A 23500-nucleotide genomic window follows, 5' to 3' on the forward strand; every position below is an offset into this window, starting at 1 on the left:
AGCTATATAAATCAATGAGCATGCATGGTGAACAAATTAACATCTTGGAAGTTCCTCATGCCTACAATTTGATAGGAGGATGTAAGAGTAGGAGACAATGTGTAGAAGTGAGCTGTTGTCTGAAGAATGGAAAATTACCCCCTCCTTTCCCAAATCAAATTAATCCAAAGCAAGCAAGACAGACCTACATCTAATGTGGAATGAACATCCAGGATTTTTGAGAGTATTAGGCTCTACTAAGAAATAAATAAGACTAAAGGTAAAAAAGTTTCAGGGAAACTTTTTAGAAATATTATTAGAAAAAATGTTCTCCTTTCTGTAGTAAATGTTCAATATTGTGTTTAGAACTAGTCCCCAGAGAACCATCTGTTTCCTTCTAAGAGAAATTTCCATGGGAGTTTCCACTCTAGTGCATCAGCTAGTCAGCTTGCCCAAAAGAGATAGGTTCTACAGATAGGTTCTACAGATGTTCCATCTTGTGTGGCTAACAGAGGAATGGACTTTTATTTTTTTTATTTTTTTATTTTTTAAAGATTTTATTTATTTATTTGAGAGAGAGAATGAGAGACAGAGAGCACAAGAGGGAAGGGGATCAGAGGGAGAAGCAGACCCCCTACTGAGCAGGGAGTCCAATGTGGGACTCGATTCCGGGACTCCAGGATCATGACCTGAGCTGAAGGCAGTCGCTTAACCAACTGAGCCACCCAGGCGCCCAGAATGGGCTTTTAAATGTTTATTTTTTTTAAAGAAGCAGGGGAAACAGAGAACATATGGGGGAGGCTATGTATATCTCCACTGTGAGCTTCCTTTATCCTGATTTTTAATATAATAGCAGCAGAGAGAGCCTTGCATTCCTTAGCACCTCAAAAAATAACATGGGAAGGATGTCTCCTGGCTCAGTCGGTAGAGCATGCGACTCTTGATCTCAGGGTCTGAGTTCAAGCTGCATGTTGGGTGTAGAGCTCACCTTAAAACAAAAAACAAAACAAAACAAAAAAATGGGAGTAGGGGTGTGGCTTGTAGAAGCAGCACTGGAGTAGACACTAGGAAACCTGGATTATGGCTTTGACCCTGGTTGTATGATGGTAGATAAGTCATTTCTCTGTTTCTTGTAAGAGGTTGAATTAGATCATCTTTAAGATCCTTTCACCTCTGATCATTTAATAGTACTGTGATTTATCTCAACTTTCTCCAATTGATTCAAAAGTGAAGTTTTAAGTGAATGTTAGATGATCGTGGTGGCTTTTTCCTCAAAGCTCAGTCTCAGGAGTCCTAGGAAAAACACCCTAGTTCCCTCCCGAAGATAGTCTCATGTGCCCAGGGCCTTGCTCTCTTTTTTTTTTTCTGATAATGCTTCCCTACCAACTAAAACTAGCCCCACTTCCCACATCACCAGATGTTGCCTGAAGTGGGCACTGACAGAACACATGCTTGTCCATGGCTGTCTCAGGATAGCGGATCCCAGGCTTGTTGTCAGTTTGCAGCAACGTGCTCTACATGGAGCCCTGCTCAAGCCTTCTGCCTTCTTCCAACCCAACACATAATCATTTTCCAGCAGACCTTTAGGTCCATGGGGTGCCTTTTCAGATTTGCCAGACTTGAGGGGTTTTTTGTTTATTTGTTTATGTTCATTTAAGGCAAATTGCCTGCTTTCTCTTTTTTGGGGAGGGCAGGACTCAGCATATTGAGTAAAATGTAAACTTTTGTGGGGGGATATATCTTGTGAACAGCAGCATTTGGCCATATTCTCTTGTGTCTGATACTTTACACTATCCAAAGCAAGACCTTTACTCACTTTCTACCAGTGCAAGTTGAAAGAAGAAAACATTTGCCCATGTTCCACTTGCATACATAAACATTTGTTTACAAAAACAATCCCATTTACAACTGCACCAAAAATAATAAAATACCTATGAATAAACTTAACCAAAGAGATGAAAGACCTGTACTCTGGAAACTATAAAACAATGATGAAAGAATTAAAGAGGACACAAAGAAAGGGAAAGGCATTCCATGCTCATGGATTGAAAGAATATTATTAAAATGTCTATATTACCCAAAGCAATCTACAAATTTAATGCAATCCATATCAAAAAACCAACAGCATTTTTCACAGAACTAGAGCAAATAATATTAAAATTTATATGAAACCACAAAAGACCCTGAATAGTAAAGACATTTTGAAAAAGAAAGACAAAACTGGGGGTATCACAATTCCAGACTTCAAGTTCTATTACAAAACTGTAGTAAGCAAAACAATATGGTTCTGGCACAAAACAGACATATATATCAATAGAACAGAAGAGAAAACCCATAAATAAATCCATAATTATATGGTCAATTAATCTTTGACAAAGGAGGAAAGAATATACATTGGGAAAAAGTCTCCTCAACAAATGGTGTTGGGAAAACTGGACAGCTACATGCAAAAGAATGAAACTGGACCACCTTCTTTCACCATACACAAAAATAAACTCAAAATGGATAAAAGACCTACATGTGAGACCTGAAACCATAAAAATCCTAGAAGAGAGCACAGGCAGTAATTTCTCTGACATCAGGCCATAGCAACATCTTTCTAGATATGTCTCCTGAGGCAAGGGAAATAAAAGCAAAAATAAATTATTGGGACTACATCAAAATAAAATCTTCTGCACAACAAAGGAAACAATCAAAACTAAAAGGCAACCTATGGAATGGGAGAAGATATTTGCAAATGACATATCCCACAAAGGGTTAGTATCTAAAATATATAAAGAACTGATACAACACCCAAAAAACAAATAATCCAATTAAAAAATGGGCAGAAGACATGAACAGACATTTCTCCAAAGAAGACATCCAGATGGCCAACAGACACATGAAAAGATGTTCGATGTCACTAATCACCAGGGAAATGCAAATCAAAACTACAATGAGATATTACCTCACACCAGTCAGAATGGCTAAAATAAAAAACACAGGAAATGACAAATATTGGTGAGTACTTGGAGAAAAAGGAACTCTCTTGCACTGTTGGTGGGAATGCAAACTGGTTCTTCAAAAAGTTAAAAATAGAACTACCCTATGATCCAGTAATTGCACTACTTGGCATTTACCCCCAAAAAATACAAAAACCCTAATTCAAAGGGATGCATGCACCCCTATGTTTATTGCAGCATTATTTACAATAGCCAAGCTATGGAAGCAGCCCAAGTGTGCACTGATAGACGAATGGATAAAGAAGATGTGGTATATAAATACAATGGAATATTTTTTAGTCATAATAAAGAATAAAATCTTGCCTTTTGCAACAACATGGATGGAGTTAGAGAGTATAATGCTAAGTGAAATAAGTCAGTCAGAGAAAGAGAAATACCATATGATTTCACTCATGTGGAATTTAAGAAACAAAACAAATGAACAAAGAAAAGACAAACCAAGAAACAGACTCTTAACTATAGAGAACAAACTGATGGTTACCAGAGGGGCGGTGGATGGGGGAAATAGACGATGGGGATTAAAGAGTACACTTATGGGTGCCTGGGTGGCTCAGTTGGTTAAGCGACTGCCTTCGGCTCAGGTCATGATCCTGGAATCCCAGGATTGAGTCCGGCATTGGGCTCCCTGCTCAGCAGGGAGTCTGCTTCTCCCTCTGACCCTCCCCCCTCTCATGTGCGCTCTCTCTCTCTCATTCTTTCTCTCTCAAATAAATAAAATCTTTAAAAAAAAAAAAGAGTACACTTCTGATTAGCACTGAGTAATGTATAGAATTGCTGAATCACTATATTGTATACGTGAAACGAATATGACATGGCATGTTAACTATACTGGGATTAAAATTAAAAACTTAAAAAAATTCTTTACATACACCTTGTGTCTAAATATTCAGTTCAGGGATCACATCCTATCCTTTCATAGCATCTCTAAGGCACCACAAGGGTTCTGTTCTCAAGATCCATCTTAGCCCAGCTGAGTGAGCCAAGCCAAATAAAAACGGAGGCTTACGCCAGTTATGTGGATAATAACTCAAATGACTGCTGAAAGAACAGAGTGTTTCTTCCTTTTGTACAGAGGAAATCAGATTGGTTAGAATCTGAGCACTAGAAGAGACTTAGCTTTTAGACTTGACTAAGTCTAGTCCAATTCTGTCATCCACAGAAGCAAAACCTAAGGCTCAGGGAAAGGAAGGGCTTGCTTCAGGTCATGTAAGTGCCCAACCAGGGCCTGAACCTCTATCTCCAGTAATTCACTGATTTATAATACTCTGTTTTTATTTACTGTTCAACTTCTATTGCACTCTTGGAATCCTAACACAGAAGATGATTCTGAGAGAAAATTCGGTTTGATCCCCTGCTTTCTCAGCTTCTTCAAGATCTAATGGTAAAGAAGCTCTTTCTTATGTCCTATTACAATTGTTATTTCAAACAAGCAGAAGATAACAGTTTCCAGAAACAATAACAAAAATAGTGAGGGTTCCTGTATTAAAGGGGAGCATCTGACTGATTTTGGTCAGCTCATGATCAGACTGAACCTTTAAAGAAGTGTTTCTAGGGGTGCCTGGCTGGCTCAGTCAGAAGAGCATGCGATTCTTGATCTCAGAGTCCTGAGTTCCAGCCCCACGTTGGGGGTAGAGATTACTTAAATAAATAAAAACTTAAAAAAAATAAAGAAGTGCTGCTAAGTGTTAAGTCTAATACATCTCAAACCTTCTTGGCTTATTAGAGTTCCTAGTGATGATTATTATTTTCAGATTGAAAACCAGCTCTTAACAGCAATCAGACAACAAAAAGAAATAAAAGGTATTCAAATTGGCAAAGAAGAAGTCAAACTCTCTTTTTTCGCAGACAACATGATACTTTATGTGGAAAACCCAAAAGACTCCACCCCCAAATTACTAGAACTCATACAGCAATTCAGTAATGTGGCAGGATACAAAATCAATGCACAGAAATCAGTTGCTCTCTTATACACTAACAACGCAACTGTAGAAAGAGAAATTAGAGAAACAATTCCATTTACAATAGCACCAAAAACCATAAGATACCTCGGAATAAACCTAACCAAAGAGGTAAAGGATCTATACTCTAGGAACTACAAAACACTCATGAAAGAAATTGAAGAAGACACAAAAAGATGGAAAAATATTCCATGCTCATGGATCGGAAGAATAAACATTGTTAAAATGTCTATGCTACCCAGAGCAATCTATACTCAATACCATCCGATCAAAATTCCAATGACATTTTTCAAAGTGCTGGAACAAACAATCCTAAAATTTGTATGGAATCAGAAAAGACCCCGAATCGCCAAGGAAATGTTGAAAAAGAAAAACAAAGCTGGGGGCATCACGTTGCCTGATTTCAAGCTATATTACAAAGCTGTGATCACCAAGACAGCCTGGTACTGGCACAAAAACAGACATATAGACCAATGGAACAGAATAGAGAACCCAAATATGGACCCTCAAATCTATGGTCAAATAATCTTTGACAAAGCAGGAAAAAACATGCAATGGAAAAAAAACAATCTCTTCAATAAATGGTGCTGGGAAAATTGGACAGCCACATGCAGAAGAATGAAACTCGACCATTCTTCTAACACCATTCACAAAGATAAACTCAAAGTGGATGAAAGACCTCAATGTGAGACAGGAATCCATCAAAATCCTAGAGGAGAACATAGGCAGTAACCTCTTTGACATCGCCCACAGCAACTTCTTTCAAGATACATCTCCAAAAGCTAGTGAAACAAAAGCAAAAGTGAACTTTTGGGACTTCATCAAGAAAAAGCTTCTGCACAGCAAAGGAAACAGTCAACAAAACAAAGAGGCAACCCACAGAATGGGAGAAGATATTTGCAAATGACACTACAGATAAAGGGCTGGTATCCAAGATCTATAAAGAACTTCTCAAACTCAACACCCAAAAAACAAATAATCAAGTCAAAAAGTGGGCAGAAGATATGAAAAGACACTTCTCTGAAGAAGACATACAAATGGCTAACAGACACATGAAAAAGTGTTCATCATCATTAGCCATCAGGGAAATCCAAATCAAAACCACATTGAGATACCACCTTACACCAGTTAGAATGGCAAAAATGGACAGGGAAAGAAACAACAAATGTTGGAGAGGTTGTGGAGAAAGGGGAACCCTCTTACACTGTTGGTGGGAATGCAAGTTGGTACAGCCACTTTGGAAAACAGTGTGGAGGTTCCTCAAAAACTTAAAAATAGAGCTACCCTATGACCCAGCAATTGCACTCCTGGGTATTTACTCCAAAGACGCAGATGTAGTGAAAAGAAGGGCCATATGCACCCCAATGTTCATAGCAGCAATGTCCGCAATAGCCAAACTGTGGAAAGAGCTGAGATGCCCTTCAACAGATGAATGGATAAAGAAGATGTGGTCCATATATACAATGGAATATTACTCAGCTATCAGAAAGGATGAATACCCAACTTTTACATCAACATGGATGGGACTGGAGGAGATTATGTTAAGTGAAATAAGTCAAGCAGAGAAAGTTAATTATCATATGGTTTCACTTATTTGTGGAACATAAGGAATAGCATGGAGGACATTAGAAGAAGGAAGGGAAAAATGGGGGGGGGATTGGAGGGAGAGATGAACCATGAGAGACTATGGACTCTGAGAAACAAACAGGGTTTTAGAGGGGAGGGGGGAGGGGGGATGGGTTAGCCCGGTGATGGGTATTAAGGAGGGCATGTACTGCATGGAGCACTGGGTGTTATACGAAAACAATGGATCATGGATCACCACATCAAAAACCAATGATGTATTGCATGGTGACTAACATAACATAATAATATTTAAAAAAAAAAGAAAGAAAACCAGCTCTTCACTGAAAATCAGAATTACTAATATTAGCTTGGTTGTTATATAATGAATCCACAGGAGTTTTGGAAAAGTTTATGCTCATCTGATGGCCCAACCTCTTCCTTTTGTATGTGGAACTCCTATAGCCTACAGGAAACTTGCTCAAGATAACTTAGAGCTGTAGTTCTGTCTGCTTTTTCTATATTTTTTTTTTAAAGATTTTATTTATTTATTTGACACAGAGAGAGAGAGAGATAGCAAGAGCAGGAACACAAGCAAGGGGAGTGGGAGAGGGAGAAGCAGGCTTCCCACCGAGCAGGGAGCCCATTGCGGGGCTCGATCCCAGGACCCTGGGATCATGACCTGAGCGGAAGGCAGATGCTTAACGACTGAGCCACCCAGGTGCCCCTGCTTTTTCTATACTTACAAACTAGTCTATTTCTTTGCTTTAGGCTTCAGATTTTCATGCCATGTCAGCCCTGCATTTATTTGAACCTATTTGAAAAAACATTTGCTAGGTTTTAACACTTACTGATTGAAAATTCACAATAATAACCACTTCTTGGTAAATGATTCTTTTGATTCATTCCATTATTATGGTTGACACAACTGAAAATGAATTCATATTTCTAGCTTAAACTTTCTTTTCCCAAATCATTATAGAATAATTCCCTTATCATATGGATTTCTGACAATTAAGTTACTGCTAGATTAAGGGCCCAGATATCATAAAAGAGAGCTATAATTCTTAAGGGGTGTGAGTAAAAAAGGAGGAAGGAGAAGAGAAAATCTCAAAATCATCTGGGGAGTTTTGACAAACTCTTTGTGCCCTGGAGAGGGATCTGGGCATGTGAGTTTGAAAAATCATTCCAGAGGGGCGACTGGGTGGGGCAGTCGGTTGAGTGAGTCCAACTCTTGGTTTCCGTTCAGGTAGTGATCTCAGTCTTGTGAGATAGAGCCCCGCATCAGGCTTTGTGCTCAGCATGGAGCCTGCTTGAGATTCTCTCTGTCCCTCTCTGCTCTTCTTTTCACTTGCATGTGCCAGCGTGTGCACGTGCGCTCTCTCTCTCAAATAAATAAATCTTAAAAAAAAAAAAGAATTCCAGAGACTCTAATCTCCTCTAGTACCCATTACAGAAATGGTGACTTAACAGAAAAACTGATAAAATGTTAAAAAACATTTATCCATGGTCCTTCCTATATATAGACATATGTCGTAGAACATGGATAAATACCTTATGTGTTCACATTATATCTAGAAGAGAAAAACAATAATGCTAAAGGCAATATTGGTTTTAAATAGTGATGGTGAATGTCAGAAGACTTTATTTAATAAGGTCATAAAATCATTGGTTAAATAATGCCTGAAATGAATGCTAGAGACCTTAATACTTGAACATGATTATATTCCAATAAGAAAACAAAAACCAAAACAAGAATGACAAAAGTTTTCTGGGATATCCAAAAATATCTGGATTAGGAAGTTATAAAAACAAAATTTAATAAGGATCGATGAAAGGATCAGGTACGTAAATTTAAGCAATACGTGTTTTTATAGGTCTTCCTGAATATAAATCAAACCCAAATTTGAGGAATTTTGCAATGAACTGCCTTTTAAAAATTAACTTAATAATTTCACTTGCATATATCTAAAAGGAAATGCCAAATGTTTCTTTGCAAATGGCTAGGTCATGCAAATTCTGATGCATTGTTTTGGCTCTTACCCAGCTATAAGGCTTTGGACAACACTTCACCACTCTACCCATTTCCTCATCAGTAAAGGATGGGATTCGGCAAGATACTAAGAAACTTCTAGCTCTGACACTCAGTGATTCCATAAATACTACTTTTTCTCATTCCTCCATTCTTAATTTATAGGCCTACTTGAGCATCTACATTGTTCAAAATATGCCCTTCTTTGTATGTGAAGCTACTGTTACCAAATCACATTCTGCAGTAAAAAACAAGCATTTTGAACTCTGGGCTGGCTTTGCAGCAGTGACAACAGATTTACACAGAACTTTCCACATTTTTTTTGGTCCGAATCTCTGTAAGATAGGAGAGGAAAGGAGGATGGGGTGTAATCTGTATGATTTCTCTTTAGGACCAATAGGCCCCCAAAGCAAGCAGACCTACAACCTTACCCTCATTTCAACATACTCTAAAGTAGTGGTTTCTAAAAAATTTTTTTTATTGCACATATCTCTCAGTAAATAATTTTTGTTGTACACCTAAATATACACATTTACTTCTAAGTTAGAAATGCATTATTGTAGGGGCGCCTGGGTGGCTCAGTTGGTTAAGCGACTGCCTTCAGCTCAGGTCATGATCCCAGGGTTCTGGGATCGAGCCCCGCATCGGGCTCCCTGCTCGGCCAGAAGCCTGCTTCTTCCTCTCTCACTCTCCCTGCTTGTGTTCCCTCTCACGCTGTCTCTCTCTCTCTCTCCCTGTCAATTAAATAAATAAATAAAATCTTTAAAAAAAAAAAGCATTATTGTAATGATATTACGTATGTTCTAATATACACATAAATATAGAAAGTAAAAAGGATATTGATACATACAAAAGATCAAAATATTCCATCCCCCAAAGCATTATCTTGCACACCCTACTTTTTATACCACTGCCCTAAAAAACCATCAAAATGCTGAGCATTCTACAATACTTGTTGAAGCCATATCCACTGACTTTTCTAGCAACCTTCTTCCAAAGACCATATCTATCTTCCACACAACCATACATTCACTATCCTTCCCTCATATTTGGAATTTAATGTTTTCCTACTTTAGTGGATTGAATTTGAATATAGACATTTGGAGATACAGAAATTGTAAGCCTTCCTATAACAGGTGGGTAGGGAAACTTCTCAGTACATGGGTAAGGATGGCCTATTGTAGAGCTAAGTATTTTGACAAAATGGGAAGACTTTAGAATTTGGAGTTACACAGAGAATATTGAAATAAATGCCCAACATTAGTAGAGAGCAATCATTTTTAAAAATTAAGGAGAATATTATGTGTAGCTATTAAAAGTCATGTTTTCAAATATGTTCAAAGTCACATTGTGAACATTTAAATTTTATTATGTGAACTGACACATACAAAGTCCTTATTTTCTTAAATAATGTATGTGTGTACATATATGAATTAATATGTACATATATATGGTGATTATAGGAAAATATTAACAGTTGTTACATGTAGGTAGTATAATTAAGGTATTTTTGTTTTCTTCCCCATATTTTCCTGTATTTATCCAATTTTCTGCAATAGTATATACTGATTTTATAACCAGGAAAAAAACCTTGAAATATTATTTAAAGAAAACCCTCCACATTTATAAAAGCCAGAATATTTTCTGTTTACAATTAATTTACTGAGCCTGGAAAAGAGATGCATTTTACTCATATAAACATTAGTCTTCTCTGAGTACAGAAGCCATCAGTTTAGATAAACAAACCATTATACTGAGGACCTTTGTGGAGTAAACTTGCTAGTTACTTAAGCCCATGATTAGGCTCAGGGGAAGTACTTACACGGTAAATTTAAGCCAACAACAAAAATCTGTAGTTACCAAATGAAACCACCAGGTGCCACTGTTGCTTTGCAGAAAGGAGAAGAACACCCAGCACCAATAGGTTTCTTATTTAGAATAGGTAAGTGCTTTCACCTGCTCAAGGATAACAATAAAATCTTCTCAGAGGCATAACAATTATTTCAATAATTTTATGTTCATATCCCCAAAGGTAAATCAGAAGAGATTTGAAGGTATAGTTCCCAACAATTTCCTACATATGGGATTGAGAAAAGAGAACATACTGTATCAGGAAATAGATTTCAACCATAAAAGCTAACTTTACGTTTTGAAATACCCAACTAATAGTAGCATTTTAATGCTGTTCACCACTGTTTTCTGTGAGAAAGTGCATTCTTCATTCTAACTCTGAATGGCAGGGATGTAAGTCTCCACCCTGGCTCTGCTACTTTCAACTGTAAGGTTTTGGCAGTTAACTTCTCCATCTATAAAACAGTAATACCAAGCTTATACAGTTATTTTAAAGACTGAATAACATCATGTGCATAAACAGGGTTATTAGACAACTTATTACTTCTCTCTGCAGGGATAAGAAGTTCCCAGCTTCCTTGGCCACTGAGGCTACATCTAAGTGAGATAGGAAATCTCTGCCCTGATGCTAAAAAGGGTGCTAGACTTAATATCTTAGAACATGGGTCTTTTTCTAACTCAGGATCTATCATTTATGAGGAGTGGACCATGACAATTCACTTCATCCATTGGGCCTTCTGGTTTCTCATCTTTGAAATAGGGGATTGGGCTAAATGGCTCTCAGGTCCCCTCCAGCCAAGAATCCTATGGTTCTATAAAACCTGTACCATAGAAGGTATCATTCTATTTGTGCCTAATACACTTTCCTGATGCAACATTTCACAGGTATTAAAGTTGGGGGGCAAAGGGCTGTGGGACACATGGGTGCGACCACCCAGTCATTTAGTACTTGAGCTCCTTTCATGTACCAAACATAGTGCTAGACTCTGGGGATATAAAATTGATGATACCATCTCTTCCTTCAAGTAGTTTTCAGTCAAATGGAGGAACAGATACAGATATCCAAGTACAAGGCAACAGGGTGAGGGTGTGGACTTGAGCATATATCTAAGGAGGCAGACAGTTGATCTTCAGTATGCTGTTGATCAGTTAGTTTCATGAAATTCAAAGTAATTCTGAGGGACTTTTCTGATTTGCCTAAAGTTGTTTCCAGGATGAAGAAATTTCTGGGTCATTCTGTGGCTGTTACCAACTTCTGGCTTAAAGAGACCTAGGTAAGATATTTTCTGAAGTACACACTCCTGGGTTTTATAATCTATATGAAAATGAAAAGTGAATAGCCTATAGCATAGCGGAAAGGAGACAGATCGTTGTTTGGAATAGACCAGTGGAGCTTCTTCTGCCATTTAGCACAGATGTTCACATTCAATTTCAGTCCCATTATCTTTCTAAATTCCCTCTCCTCCTTAGTGTTTGTCACTGACCCTGTTCTCTTCTCTGCAAATTGCTATGCTCAGTTTTCCCAAATTTTTCTCAACTGGGTCAGCAGCTCTAAACACCCACTGCCTCTGTGCTCTTGCCAATATGCCTTTATTGATGTGAGACTCCCAAACCAGGGCATTAGAAGGCTGGAGAAGAAATGGAAGAGCAAATACCAGCCGCTGCCATCTGGCAATTTCAAAAGCTACCAAGTGCCCCTCTGCTTACCAGACTCTCTGTAGTAAGCTCCGGCAAATCCTGGATGGTACAGCAAGGGTAATCCAGGACCGAGATGCTGCAAAATGCAAAGAAAGGGGCAGGCTTTAGGGAAATGGAAATGGCAGTATCTGAAATGGCAGGAATTATTTCTCTCCAGCAGGCCCCATCTATTTCCCAAATTGCTTAGTGACCTCAGCTGAAACTGAGGGTTGTGGTGCCAGGCAACTCCAGCTCCAGTCTCCTCTCCTCACAGTCATGAGAGGAACCCACAGAGTTCCTTCAGGCCAGCCCCCATCTAGCAGATGCAAAAGAAAGCAGCAGGAGAGCCCCTGGTATAGCCACCTCTCTCCTTTCTTCTTTAAAGAGTTCGGACACAGGTGCACTTCTGTTTTTGCATTTAAATGTATGCTTGTGTATATGTGTGAACTGTGTTCCCAGAGATGCTGCCCAAACTTAACCCACTTAGTAACAGTCTGTGGACATGAGGATGAAATGAAGACCTTTCCTATGTCCTTTACCAAATGTTTCTGAAAGCCAGGAGCTCTGGGAAATGATCACGGAAGACATTCTTGAAGGAAGCTTAAGACAGAGGCAGCTTCCTACAGCAGGGCCAATCTAGTAGCTCAAGAATGGTAATAGCATTGGGGCATCTGGGTGGCTCCGTCAGTTAAGCGTCCAGTCCATCTCGATCTCGCCTCAGGTCATGATTTCAGGGTCATGAGATCAAGTCCCACGTTGGGCTCTGTGGTGGGCATGGAACCTGCTTAAGATTCTCTCTCTCTCTCCCTCTGCCCACCCCTCCCCGCCCCTGGTTGCACTCATGCATGTTCTCTCTCTCTTAAAAAAAAAAAAAAAAAAAAAGGAATGGTAACAGCATCTGCCCCCAGAACTGACAGTGGGGGACTATAAGGGAGCTGGAGGCTCTGTGGTGAGCCCAGGGAAGCAGGCATGAGTAGGTAGGGGAAATGAGGCACTGCATTATGACAGGGACATAGTTACTCAAAATTACAGTTCTTTCTTTCCTTTTCTTTTTCATTGGTACAATGCAGAATTTAGCTCATCTCTAATGCTCCTTCTGATTCTGACATTCCATAAGGTTTATAACCAACCTATCTGAACTGGATCAAGGATGTTGGCAAAGCAAGGGCCATAAAGAGGAGTATGGGGTTTCTTGGACCTGCCTCTACATTTCTAAAGTCAAAACTCTATCCAAGCAAAAGGCAACAATTTATTTACCTAGAAATGTTTACCTTTGTCCAAGAAATCCACAATGATAACCTAGGGGAACCAAGGTAGGAGAAGAGACGGCAGTGGATCTACCTATAACATTGCTCATCATCTTAATTCACTCTACTGGATTCTCCCAGGGCTGCCAGTTCTGTACTTACTGCTCCATTGGTATAAACATTCTTGGCTGGCTTATCCACTTATCTACCCACCTCCCACAAAGCCCCATGGCAAAGTAGATGCTGGCAACCAGGAAACGGGGGCAGGAAATCAAAGATAGATTTGTTCCATCCTCTGTGAACTGAATTCTAGCCTAGGGGGGCGAAAAATAAGGTTACAAATTTCTGGAATATCTATCTAGATTATAAGAGCCATGAGCAAAGTGTGCAATAAGGGGCCATGGGTGCTCCAAGTCCTCAGGGATTATGCCGCAGTAAAGCTTGCAGGTGGTGCAGAGAACCATCTCATCCAGGCCAAACTCAGTTAATGATGTCGTCTGGCACTACCACTCTTCCAATTCCAAAGAGAACCTAGTGGACACCTATCAGATTATTTACTCCTCCCCTTCCAGGCCCATGGTGGAGGATGGGTATTTAGTTCGTGAACCCTGGCCATACTTGATTGATCCAGGGGTGGATCTCTAACTGGAAATGTGGAACAGGACTCTCATATGTTTATCTTAACTGATACTTATATAAAAGCTCTATGATATAGTCAGGAAATGTATTATTTTTATTTTATTTTATTTTTTGAAAGATTTTTATTTATTTATTTGTCAGAGAGAGAGAGAGCGAGCACAAGCAGGGGGAGCAGCAGAGGGAGAGGGAGAAGCAGACTCCCTGCTGAGCAGGGAGCCCGATGTGGGACTCGATCCCAGGACCCTGGGATCATGACCTGAGCCGAAGGCAGACACTTAACGACTGAGCCACCCAGCCGTCCCAGGAAATGTATTATTTTAATTTTAAGATAAAAATAGTGTGGCTCAAAAAAACCAGAGTCCTTACTTGAGATTACATAGCTAGCAAATGGCAGGTCTCATGACTTCAAGTTCCATGTGTGTATGTGCACTTTATTTTATTTTTTAAAGATTATTTAGGGGCACCTGGGTGGCTCAGTCGGTTATACATCTGCCTTCGGCTCAGGTCATGATCCTAGGGTCCTGGGATCAAGCCCCTCATGGGGCTCCTTGCTCAGCTGGGAGCCTGCTTCTCCCTCTCCCTCTGCTCCTTCCCCTGCTTGTGCTCTCTCTCTCAAATAAATGAATAAAAGCTTAAAAATTTTTTTTATTTGAGAGAGAGAGAGCAAGTGGAGGGAGAGGGAGAGAAAGAATCTCCAGCAGACTCCCTGCTGAGTGAGGAGCCCAATGCAGGGCTCCATCCCAGGACGCTGAGCTCATGACCTGAGCTGAAATCAAAAGTCGGACACTCAACCGACTGAGTCACGCAGGTGCCTCTGTATTTTAAACTACATATAAGTAGGCTGCCTCTCCATGGTGAACTTTTAGGCAGTATGAGACTGAGGCACCATCTCCTGGCCCTCTCTAGTCACCCCAAGTAATCAGATCAGCCTCCTTCTACTTTAGGAACTCTGCCTCTGGTAAACTCTAGTTAACATGCTTCTAGTTCTTGTGGAAGTAGCAAACTAAAAAACAAGGATTTACTCTGTAACTCCCAAGTCCCCAGTTGGCTGGAGGAGTGAAAAGCAATTTGTATTCATAGTAATTGTGACCAGAAAACAATCTGTGTTTTGATCCTGCCTCTTACTTAAGTCGTCTCACTAGCATGTTAATCTTGAGCAAGTCAATTAACCTCCCTGAATTTGTTTACTAATTGGTGAAGTGAGAATAAAACTTGTTGTAATATTTCTTACCATTACTGAGGAGATTAAATAAAATACCATATATTTGTTTTATTACAAACTGATCTAAGTAAGGGTCCATTATTACCTTGAGTTACAAATTCTACATAACACTACAGTTTACAAAGTAGTATAATTGTTACAACTTATGATTTATAAAGATCAGGGCTGGCCAGATAAGAAGGCTGTTTCACAAAAAAACATCTTCTGGATCCTTCTGCCATAGGGCTAAAATTTGATTGTTGCAGTTTTATTTATTTGAGTTGTGACATTTTTTAGTTTTCAAAACTATTAAAATACAAATACCTTTGTGAAGAAGCCAAACCACACAACCCATCAATTAACACTTCAAGGAAATTAAATTTAACAGTGACAGCTCTAAGATAGAAAGGACTAGGGACACAAGGAGAACTGAAAGGCTCAGAGATGATGTATATTTCCCAACCCATCCCAAAACAGACCTTTGAAATAAACCTGTCCAGAGTCCATACCTGTTTTTGGCAGTGATGTAGGACAAGATATTTTGATTGAAGAACTTCAGGATCAATGGAATGCAGTTGGCAAATACCAAATGTTGTGATACATATTCAAACTGAATTAAAAGATCAAAGCAGAAAGGGCTGCTTATTTGGGGGATAATAGAAAGTACACATGAAAAATAAGATTGGCAAGTACAACTCTAATACCCATTCCTAAGAATATCCACTGTCCACTTGTGTTATCAGTCCTCCTGTCTGAGAAGTGGGGAGAAGCATCATCAGCCAGCTCATCCTGCATGGAGGGGGACAATCTGCAGTGTGTGTATGTTGTAAACACCTGACCAAAAGCACAAAACATAAACAAGGCAGAAAGAAAATCCCACTCCAGATAAATAGAAGGAATTGCTGCAATATTTGTTCCTAAGCTCAACAAGAAAGGAAGGCTCCCTGAGGGAGCGGTCTTCCATACCAAACCTCTGGTTCATAGTGTTTCAGCAGTGATTGACAGAGCAGGAACAGGTGCAGCTTACTCCCAACAACTGCTGGCACCGTTCAGTCCGGACGGATACGGCACATAGCAACCAGCTGAACCACTGGGATGTGGACTCCAGCATGAGTCTGTCTGGTTCACTGCATTATCCCTGTACTTACATTATCAGTATTTTATTTTATTTTATTTTTTTAAGATTTTATTTATTTATTTGACAGAGAGAGACAGAGAGAGAGAGGGAACACGGCAGGGGGAGCGGGAGAGGGAGAAGCAGGCTTCCCGCCGAGCAGGGAGCCCGATGCAGGGCTCGATCCCAGGACCCTGGGATCATGACCTGAGCCAAAGGCAGAAGCTTAACCGACTGAGCCCCCCAGGCGCCCCCGTTATTAGTATTTTAATGAATGGATCAACAAGAGCTCTTCGGTCAACAGATATTGCACTGGGGTCCTTGGGGGGCTCAGTTGGTTAAGCGTCTGCCTTCAGCTCAGGTCATGATCCCACCGTCCTGGCATCGAGCCCCGCATCGGGCTCCCTGCTTAGCAGGGAGCCTGCTTCTCCCTCTCCCTCTGCCTGCGTGTCTGCCTACTTGTGATCTCTCTCTCTCTGTCAAACAAATAAATAAAATTAAAAAAAAAAAAGATACTACACTGAGAATAAGTCCAAGATTTCTTTGATGGGCTAAGTCCAAGATCTCTTTGATGGGATAAACACCAGAAATAGGGGTTCCATTTTGCCCTCTTGAATTTGGATGGAGTTTGTATCTGGGAAGACCTAGTGGGCAGTGTCCTGGAGTGCAACACCTGGATTTTGCCTGTGATGCACTGAGTATCAGACACAGTTTGCCTCCAGATCCAGAACCCAGACTGCTGGGATAGTACAAACACTGGGTTGAAAAAGCAGAAAACTGTGGTGTTTTAAATCCCTTAGCTTTTCCTGATCACCAAGAAGTAGCCATGGCAGCAAGCCAAACTGCCCTCTGCCCCTGGGTGTGTGGTTAGAGGTGGGGAGTCAGCTTGTGCTGCCCATTTCTCTCTTCTGCTCAAATATTTCCTCCCTGGCAGCCGACCTGGGGTATTTTCCAAAGCTCCAGATGGAGCAGCCAATACATACCCACTATGAAGTTATGGAAAATGTTTTTCAACTTGAAATTTGTCTGTAGCCTTGTTGGGCTTCACTGACACTGACACACACTGCCAAGGCCCATCAAGCCACCCACCTGTCTGGCTGTTGATCCACATACTGCCCACCAAGAGAAGCAGACAGAAAAAACATATCCACGGTTCTCTGTTCTTTCTACCAGGAACACTATCTCCCACCCACCCGTACTCCTCCCAGACCTGCTGTTGCTCAGCAAACACTGGCAGAAGAAGTGCGAGCACCCAGGACACCCATAATATACCCAAAGACGTCTCTGAATGTACTAGAGTGGAGAAATACCCTGATTACATAGTCAAACCTGTATGGAGACAGACCCTGCAGGAGCTTCTGTGCACTCTGAGAAGCTGCTGTTCTAGCAGCAAGCTTGGTTCTGACTGCTTAGGAGGAAAATGGGGCAAAGACACTGGGCAGTCATGAGGAGCCTCCTCTCCTCCCCAGGTTCTCACCACAGAGACCATCCACTCCCTGCCCCCAGGTTCCCTGATATTGGGCAATGCCCACAGTCCCAAGTCCAAACTCCTCAGCATGGTGAACAATGCCTTCGTGGGGAAGAAGCTTCTTAACCTTTCTTACGCTCAGTTTCCTCATTTATAAAACAGGGATAAAATAAGACCTACCTCATAGGATTAAGAGAATTAAATGAGATCCCACATGAACTTAAGAGAGTGCCGGGCACATTATAAGTACTCAACAACTGTGTACTACCATATGTATTATGATCTGCTCCCTGCCCGTCCTCTCCAGCTCCATGTATCACCAGGCCGCCCCATCTCCCCTTACCCCAGGGAGAACTCCAGCAACATTTAAACAGTTTCCAAAGGTACTTTGCTCTCTCTCCTCTGGACTTCCATAGATTAACATTTCTGCTTGAAATGCTTCCTATCTTCCTTCCCTGACAACTCCCGTATCCTGACTCACATCTGTTTCTTTAGGACTCAGGTTAGAAGTCACCTCTTCTCCATTGCAGGTTGGATTACCAGCCAGTGCTTACCTGTATTAGGCACTTACCATTCCATAATTAGCTATTTATATATCCATATCCTTTACAAGACTTCAAAGTCCTTAGGAGCCAAAACTGTGCCTTATTTAGGATTATATCTCAAATGTTAGAAAAGGGCTTCACACATAGAAAAGTTTTTCTACATAGTTTTTCCTCACTTTTTTTTTGTGGAATGCTTGAATCCTGTCTTGCACTGCTTCAAATCTGGCTGGGCACATTCCCAAGAAGCCAAGGATTCCTACCCACAATCCTTGGATAATGTTCAAAGGACACAGACATCTGCACCTGTCTAGGACAGTTCCTCACATCCCACTCCATACCCCCACGCAAGCTTGTGCAACAGGTATATGGATTCCCTGAGGAGGACAAAGAAAAGGCTGAAAGATGTTCAACTGGACTATAAAGGCCCCTACATCTCCTCTTTGGGAGACGGGGCCTGGAGAACACCTGAGACCTGTGGAGAAGTGCTGCTAGCTGCTCACCTGGTAGATATGGTTCAGTTTGAAGTGTTTGAGGAGGAGCAGGAGCAGGGCAGAGATACTCTTTACAATGATCTCCTTGTGCCTGTTCACATCGATGCCCAACTTCATGCTCTGGAGAACAGTGATGCTACAAAGGGGAGAGGAGGAGTGAGTGCAGAAAGTAGCCTTAGAGAGCGGCCTACAAGGACCCAGGTATTTGGGTCAGAGACAACGTATACAAGAGAGCCAGAACTTGGGAGATCTGAACTTCTGTACTAGGGAAACCTCCAGAGTTCCCACTTACGAGCCTGTTTGGAGAAAAGCTCCTTTGCTCTCTTTGTTTTTCTCTCTCCTTTGGCAAGCTCATCTCTTGGCAATGTCCCCCCACATACCTCTGCAACCAGTCACTGGCACTGACGTTGCTGTAGACCCTCAGTTTTGAGCTAAAAAGAACCCAACAGAGAGCACTGCCGTGGAAAGGGGAGAGGAGATCTCTGCTGACAATCCCTCTGAGGGTTATCAAGGGGGGGGGTGGGGACTAGAGAGATGCTGTAGACAAAACAGCTAGCATTCAGCAGCCAACCCAGGTGAAGCACTCACGGCATCTCCTCAGGCAGGACATCTGCCAGGATATTGATAGAGTCCGTCTTGGCTTTGGAGGTGGGGGCTGCAGCCAGCAGAATCTTAAGTAGGGCAATCTAGGAAGTAGAAAATGAGGAGATCCATCTCTGTCCATCCCATTCAACAAGGCTATTTTTCCATACCTCAACAGCCCTATGAGAAGTGTTTTAGGGGCGCCTGGGTGGCTCAGTTGTTAAGCGTCTGCCTTCGGCTCAGGTCATGATCCCAGGGTCCTGGGATCGAGCCCCGCATCGGGCTCCCTGCTCCGTGGGAAGCCTGCTTCTCCCTCTCCCACTCCCCCTTCTTTGTTCCCTCTCTTGCTGTGTCTCTCTGTCAAATAAATAAATAAAATCTTTAAATAAAAAAAAAAAAGTGTCTTAATGCCTTCTACGTTCATTCCTCAATAACCAAATCTCCCCAGCCTCCAGAAGGGCAAACAGGTGCCCAGTCCTGAGAGGCCTGCCTGTGAGGCTCTAAGGAGCCAGAAGGGAGCTGTAGGCTGTTCTGCTTCAAGACTGTTCTTTCTAAAGAAGATTATGGAAGGAATAGAGAGGGGCAATGCCTAGAAATAAGGTGAGAGATATAAGCACGATGTCACCTTCTCTACCCCTTTCCTTCCTCTAACCCTGACCATCAGCATCCTCACCACTCAGACTGAGGCTATCTAAGACATGACAGACCATGGCCTCAGAGGGACTAGGGTACTTACTTAGAAGGAGGGCCCCCAATACATTCTTCATGGACCCCACCTTATTCTCCACCCCTCCCAAAGAAGGACTTGGGAGTACGGCCAAGTCTTCCTTCCTCTTGGAGAAGCCCCTGAGGAAAGCTCAGAATTCTAATGTGTTAGAGAATGCTTTCCCTCAGGGGTGAAGGCTCAGGGAACAAGCTCAAATAATGGACAGGTCAGCCTGAAACGGTTCTCAGCTGCCTGGTCCTGGAGCAGAGAAGGGCAGCTCTGGCCCAGCTATCTCCTTACCATGTACTGCGGGAGGCTGTAGAGCATGCCCTGGTAGAGGATTTCACATGGCGTCTCTGGTACCACCTCTTCCCCCTACGGCAGGAAATACACAGTTTGCCCGGGCCATTTTCCAGTTGCACAAAGGCTATGTTTTCTTGGTTGTGAAGGGTGGCATGAAAAGAGCACTAAGCTGGAGTCAGATCTAGGTTCCTATCCAGCTGTGTTAATGACTCATTATATCACCTTGGGTAGGTTTACTTTCTCTCTCTGGGTCTTAGTGTCCTTTTCTTTAGGATCACTGGGCCGGTCTGATGTCCTCTGAGGGCTCTTCCAGCCCTGACAATCTATGATTCTGGTTTTCCCATTATCTGGAATCAATACAGAATTCTTCTTTCCCCATCACATGTTGGATCAGGAGCCAGAACACCTACCTAGGAGTTGGCTCAAACCACTGCTTTTCTGGTCACCCATGGGCTTAAGTCAGGGTGCACGTATGTCTGGGACACTAGAACAGACACCCCACACAGAAGCACTTCCTGTGGTGTCAGTCTGAGGCCATCCAAGAGCTCTGGAATGCTCAGAAGTGAGAGGTAGTTAACTCAGTAGAGAAGGCTGATAAGGGAGTTGGGTAACCCATAGCCGGGAGAGGCAGGAAGGAGTATTAGTAGGGAAGCTTTTAAGTAGAAACTATTTTCTTTCCTTCTCCAGTAGTCACTACCACATCCCTTCCTCCTTTATGACCAGCCCCCTCATCCACAACTCTCTTTGTCCTTCGATGACCCCATCTAAGCCTTTTATCAGAGCGGGGGGACCAGGCCCTCCGGTGCTCAAGGGGCTATTCAGGCCATCATCATCCTTGGCCAGTTCAGTTCTTCCTCCCACAAGGTACCTCTATTCCAGGGCAAGGATGACTGCCTTGAGACCCTGAGTCAGGGAGGAATAACCCGGCCCCTGCCATCCCACATAACTCAACTGCTGCTTAAATGGGCATTCAATAAACTCAGGCAATAGATCTTTGGGAGAGCAGGTTGCCTTCCTGCTCTCCCAAAGATCTATTTCATACCTTCTCTTCTCCCCTGTCCTCAAACCAATCCCCTCACCCCCCAACCCCTCAATAGTTGCTAACCCAGTCTTATACTTCATGGAGAAAACAGAGGCAATCAGACAGTTCATCTTCTCAACACCAAATCTACCAGGGTCTCTACCTTCCTTCTTGACGTGAAGTATGAACTGCCTCTGCTCTATTAAAGGCCAACCCTCCACTTGTGCTGGGGATCTCTCACCCTTGTGCTTTGTCGAATGTACCAGTTCTGCAATTGTCTCTTCTCTCCCAGATCATCTTTTTTAGGACATAAACATATTCTAGTGTCTCCTAGCTATAAAACACTCTTCTCTGACCCTACATCCTCCTTCAGCCACAATCCCAACATTCAACACTGTTATTTCTAAAGAAGATTATGGAAGGAATAGAGAGGGGCAATGCCTAGAAATAAGGTGAGAGATATAAGCACGATGTCACCTTCTCTACCCCTTTCCTTCCTCTAACCCTGACCATCAGCATCCTCACCACTCAGACTGAGGCTATCTAAGACATGACAGACCATGGCCTCAGAGGCACTAGGGTACTTACTTAGAAGGAAGGCCCCCAATAGAGGGGCCCTCTAGTGTCTCCTAGCTATAAAACACTTTCCTCTGACCCCACATCCTCCTTCAGCCACCATCCCATTTCTATCCTCTCTACAATAAAACTATGTTGTCTGTGTTGACCATCTACCTCCTTTCTTTACATTCCTCTTTCAACACACTCCAACTAGGCTACTAGCCCCACCTCTTCACTTGAGGTTGCTCTTATCAAGGTCACCAGTTATTTTCATGTTGCCTGATCCAATGGGAACCTCAGGTCTTATCCATTTATCAGCAGCACTTGACACAGCTGATCACTCCCTTCCTGAAAAAATTTTTCTTAGCTTTAATAGTATCATAATCTCCCACATTCTCTCCCACCTCACTGAGTGTTTCTCTTACTCTTCTTTTCTGGCTCCTTTCCTGATTCATCCCACCCTCAACACAACTGGTGTGCCCCAAGGCTTTGTCCGGGGTCCCATCCTCTATCTCTATTCCCTCCCTGGGTTATCTCAGCCAGTTCTATGGCTTTTAACACTGTCCACTAAGCCAACAGCTCCCAAATTTATTTCTCTAGGCCAGTCCTCTCTTAGAACTCTAGACTTATATATTCAATTGCATGGCTGCTCATGTGCATGGCTGCCTAATGGATATCTAAAACTGAGTATGACCAAAATAGAACTCTTGATGAAACAGAACTCCCCATGTTTCACCCTGCTTCTACTCTTTTCTGGTAAAGTCTTTACACAGCAGCCAGTGGCTTTTGAAAATATAAATCAGGGGATGCCTGGGTGGCTCAGTTGGTTGGGCGACTGCCTTCGGCTCAGGTCATGATCCTGGAGTTCCAGGATCGAGTCCCGCATCGGGCTCCCTGCTCAGCGGGGAGTCTGCTTCTCCCTCTGACCCTCCTCCCTCTCATGCTGTCTCTCATTCTCTCTCTCTCAAATAAATAAATAAAATCTTAAAAAAAAAAAAAAAGAAAATATAAATCAGATCATGTCACTCCCCCCGCTTAAAATCTCCAAGGGCTTACTTCTGTATTGTGAAACAACTTCACAATCCCTATCTTTGCTTACATGTCCTTTGTAAAGTGGCCCCAGGCCACCTCCCTGACTCCATCTCATACAACCCCATCCCTCACCCCTGTGTTCCAGCCACAGGCCTTCATTCACTACCCCTACTACTCCAAGCTGGCTCTTACCCTTGTTAAAGCTATTCCCTCTGCCTAGAGTGCTCTCTCCCCCAATATTCCTATGGCCAGCTCCTTCTTGTACCTCACATTTTAGCTTAACTCTCACCTTCTCAGAGGTCCACCTATCCTGACTGCCTAATTGACAGTAGTGTCCTACATGATAGATGCCTCTATCATGTCATCCTATTTAAATTTTCTTCATCGTATCTCCCATTCTCAATAGTCTTGTTTCCTTAATTACTTCTTTTCTTTTTTCTCTAACTCTAATGTATCATGAAAGTAGGGACCTGGCCTTGCTTGGCACATCATAAGAGCCCAACAGCATGTACATATGCTCTCTGATAGCAC

General features: G+C 42.0%; 1 protein-coding gene across 3 annotated transcripts in view; it reads right to left on the reverse strand.

Moving 5' to 3' along the window:
• Positions 1-23500, reverse strand: part of STRIP2 (striatin interacting protein 2) — a 49772-nt gene that overhangs the window by 6738 nt on the left and 19534 nt on the right. For all 3 annotated transcript variants that reach the window (XM_032401592.1, XM_032401591.1, XM_032401593.1), the window contains 5 exons: positions 20356-20430; positions 19356-19453; positions 18777-18903; positions 15659-15759; positions 12093-12159 (listed from right to left, as the gene is read on the reverse strand). In XM_032401592.1, the coding sequence (XP_032257483.1) occupies positions 12093-12159; positions 15659-15759; positions 18777-18903; positions 19356-19453; positions 20356-20430 (468 nt within the window). The remainder of the gene's footprint in view (positions 1-12092; positions 12160-15658; positions 15760-18776; positions 18904-19355; positions 19454-20355; positions 20431-23500) is intronic.

The sequence above is a fragment of the Phoca vitulina genome, unplaced genomic scaffold (assembly GCF_004348235.1).
Source record: "Phoca vitulina isolate PV1807 unplaced genomic scaffold, GSC_HSeal_1.0 scaffold4, whole genome shotgun sequence".
Lineage (NCBI taxonomy): Eukaryota > Metazoa > Chordata > Mammalia > Carnivora > Phocidae > Phoca > Phoca vitulina.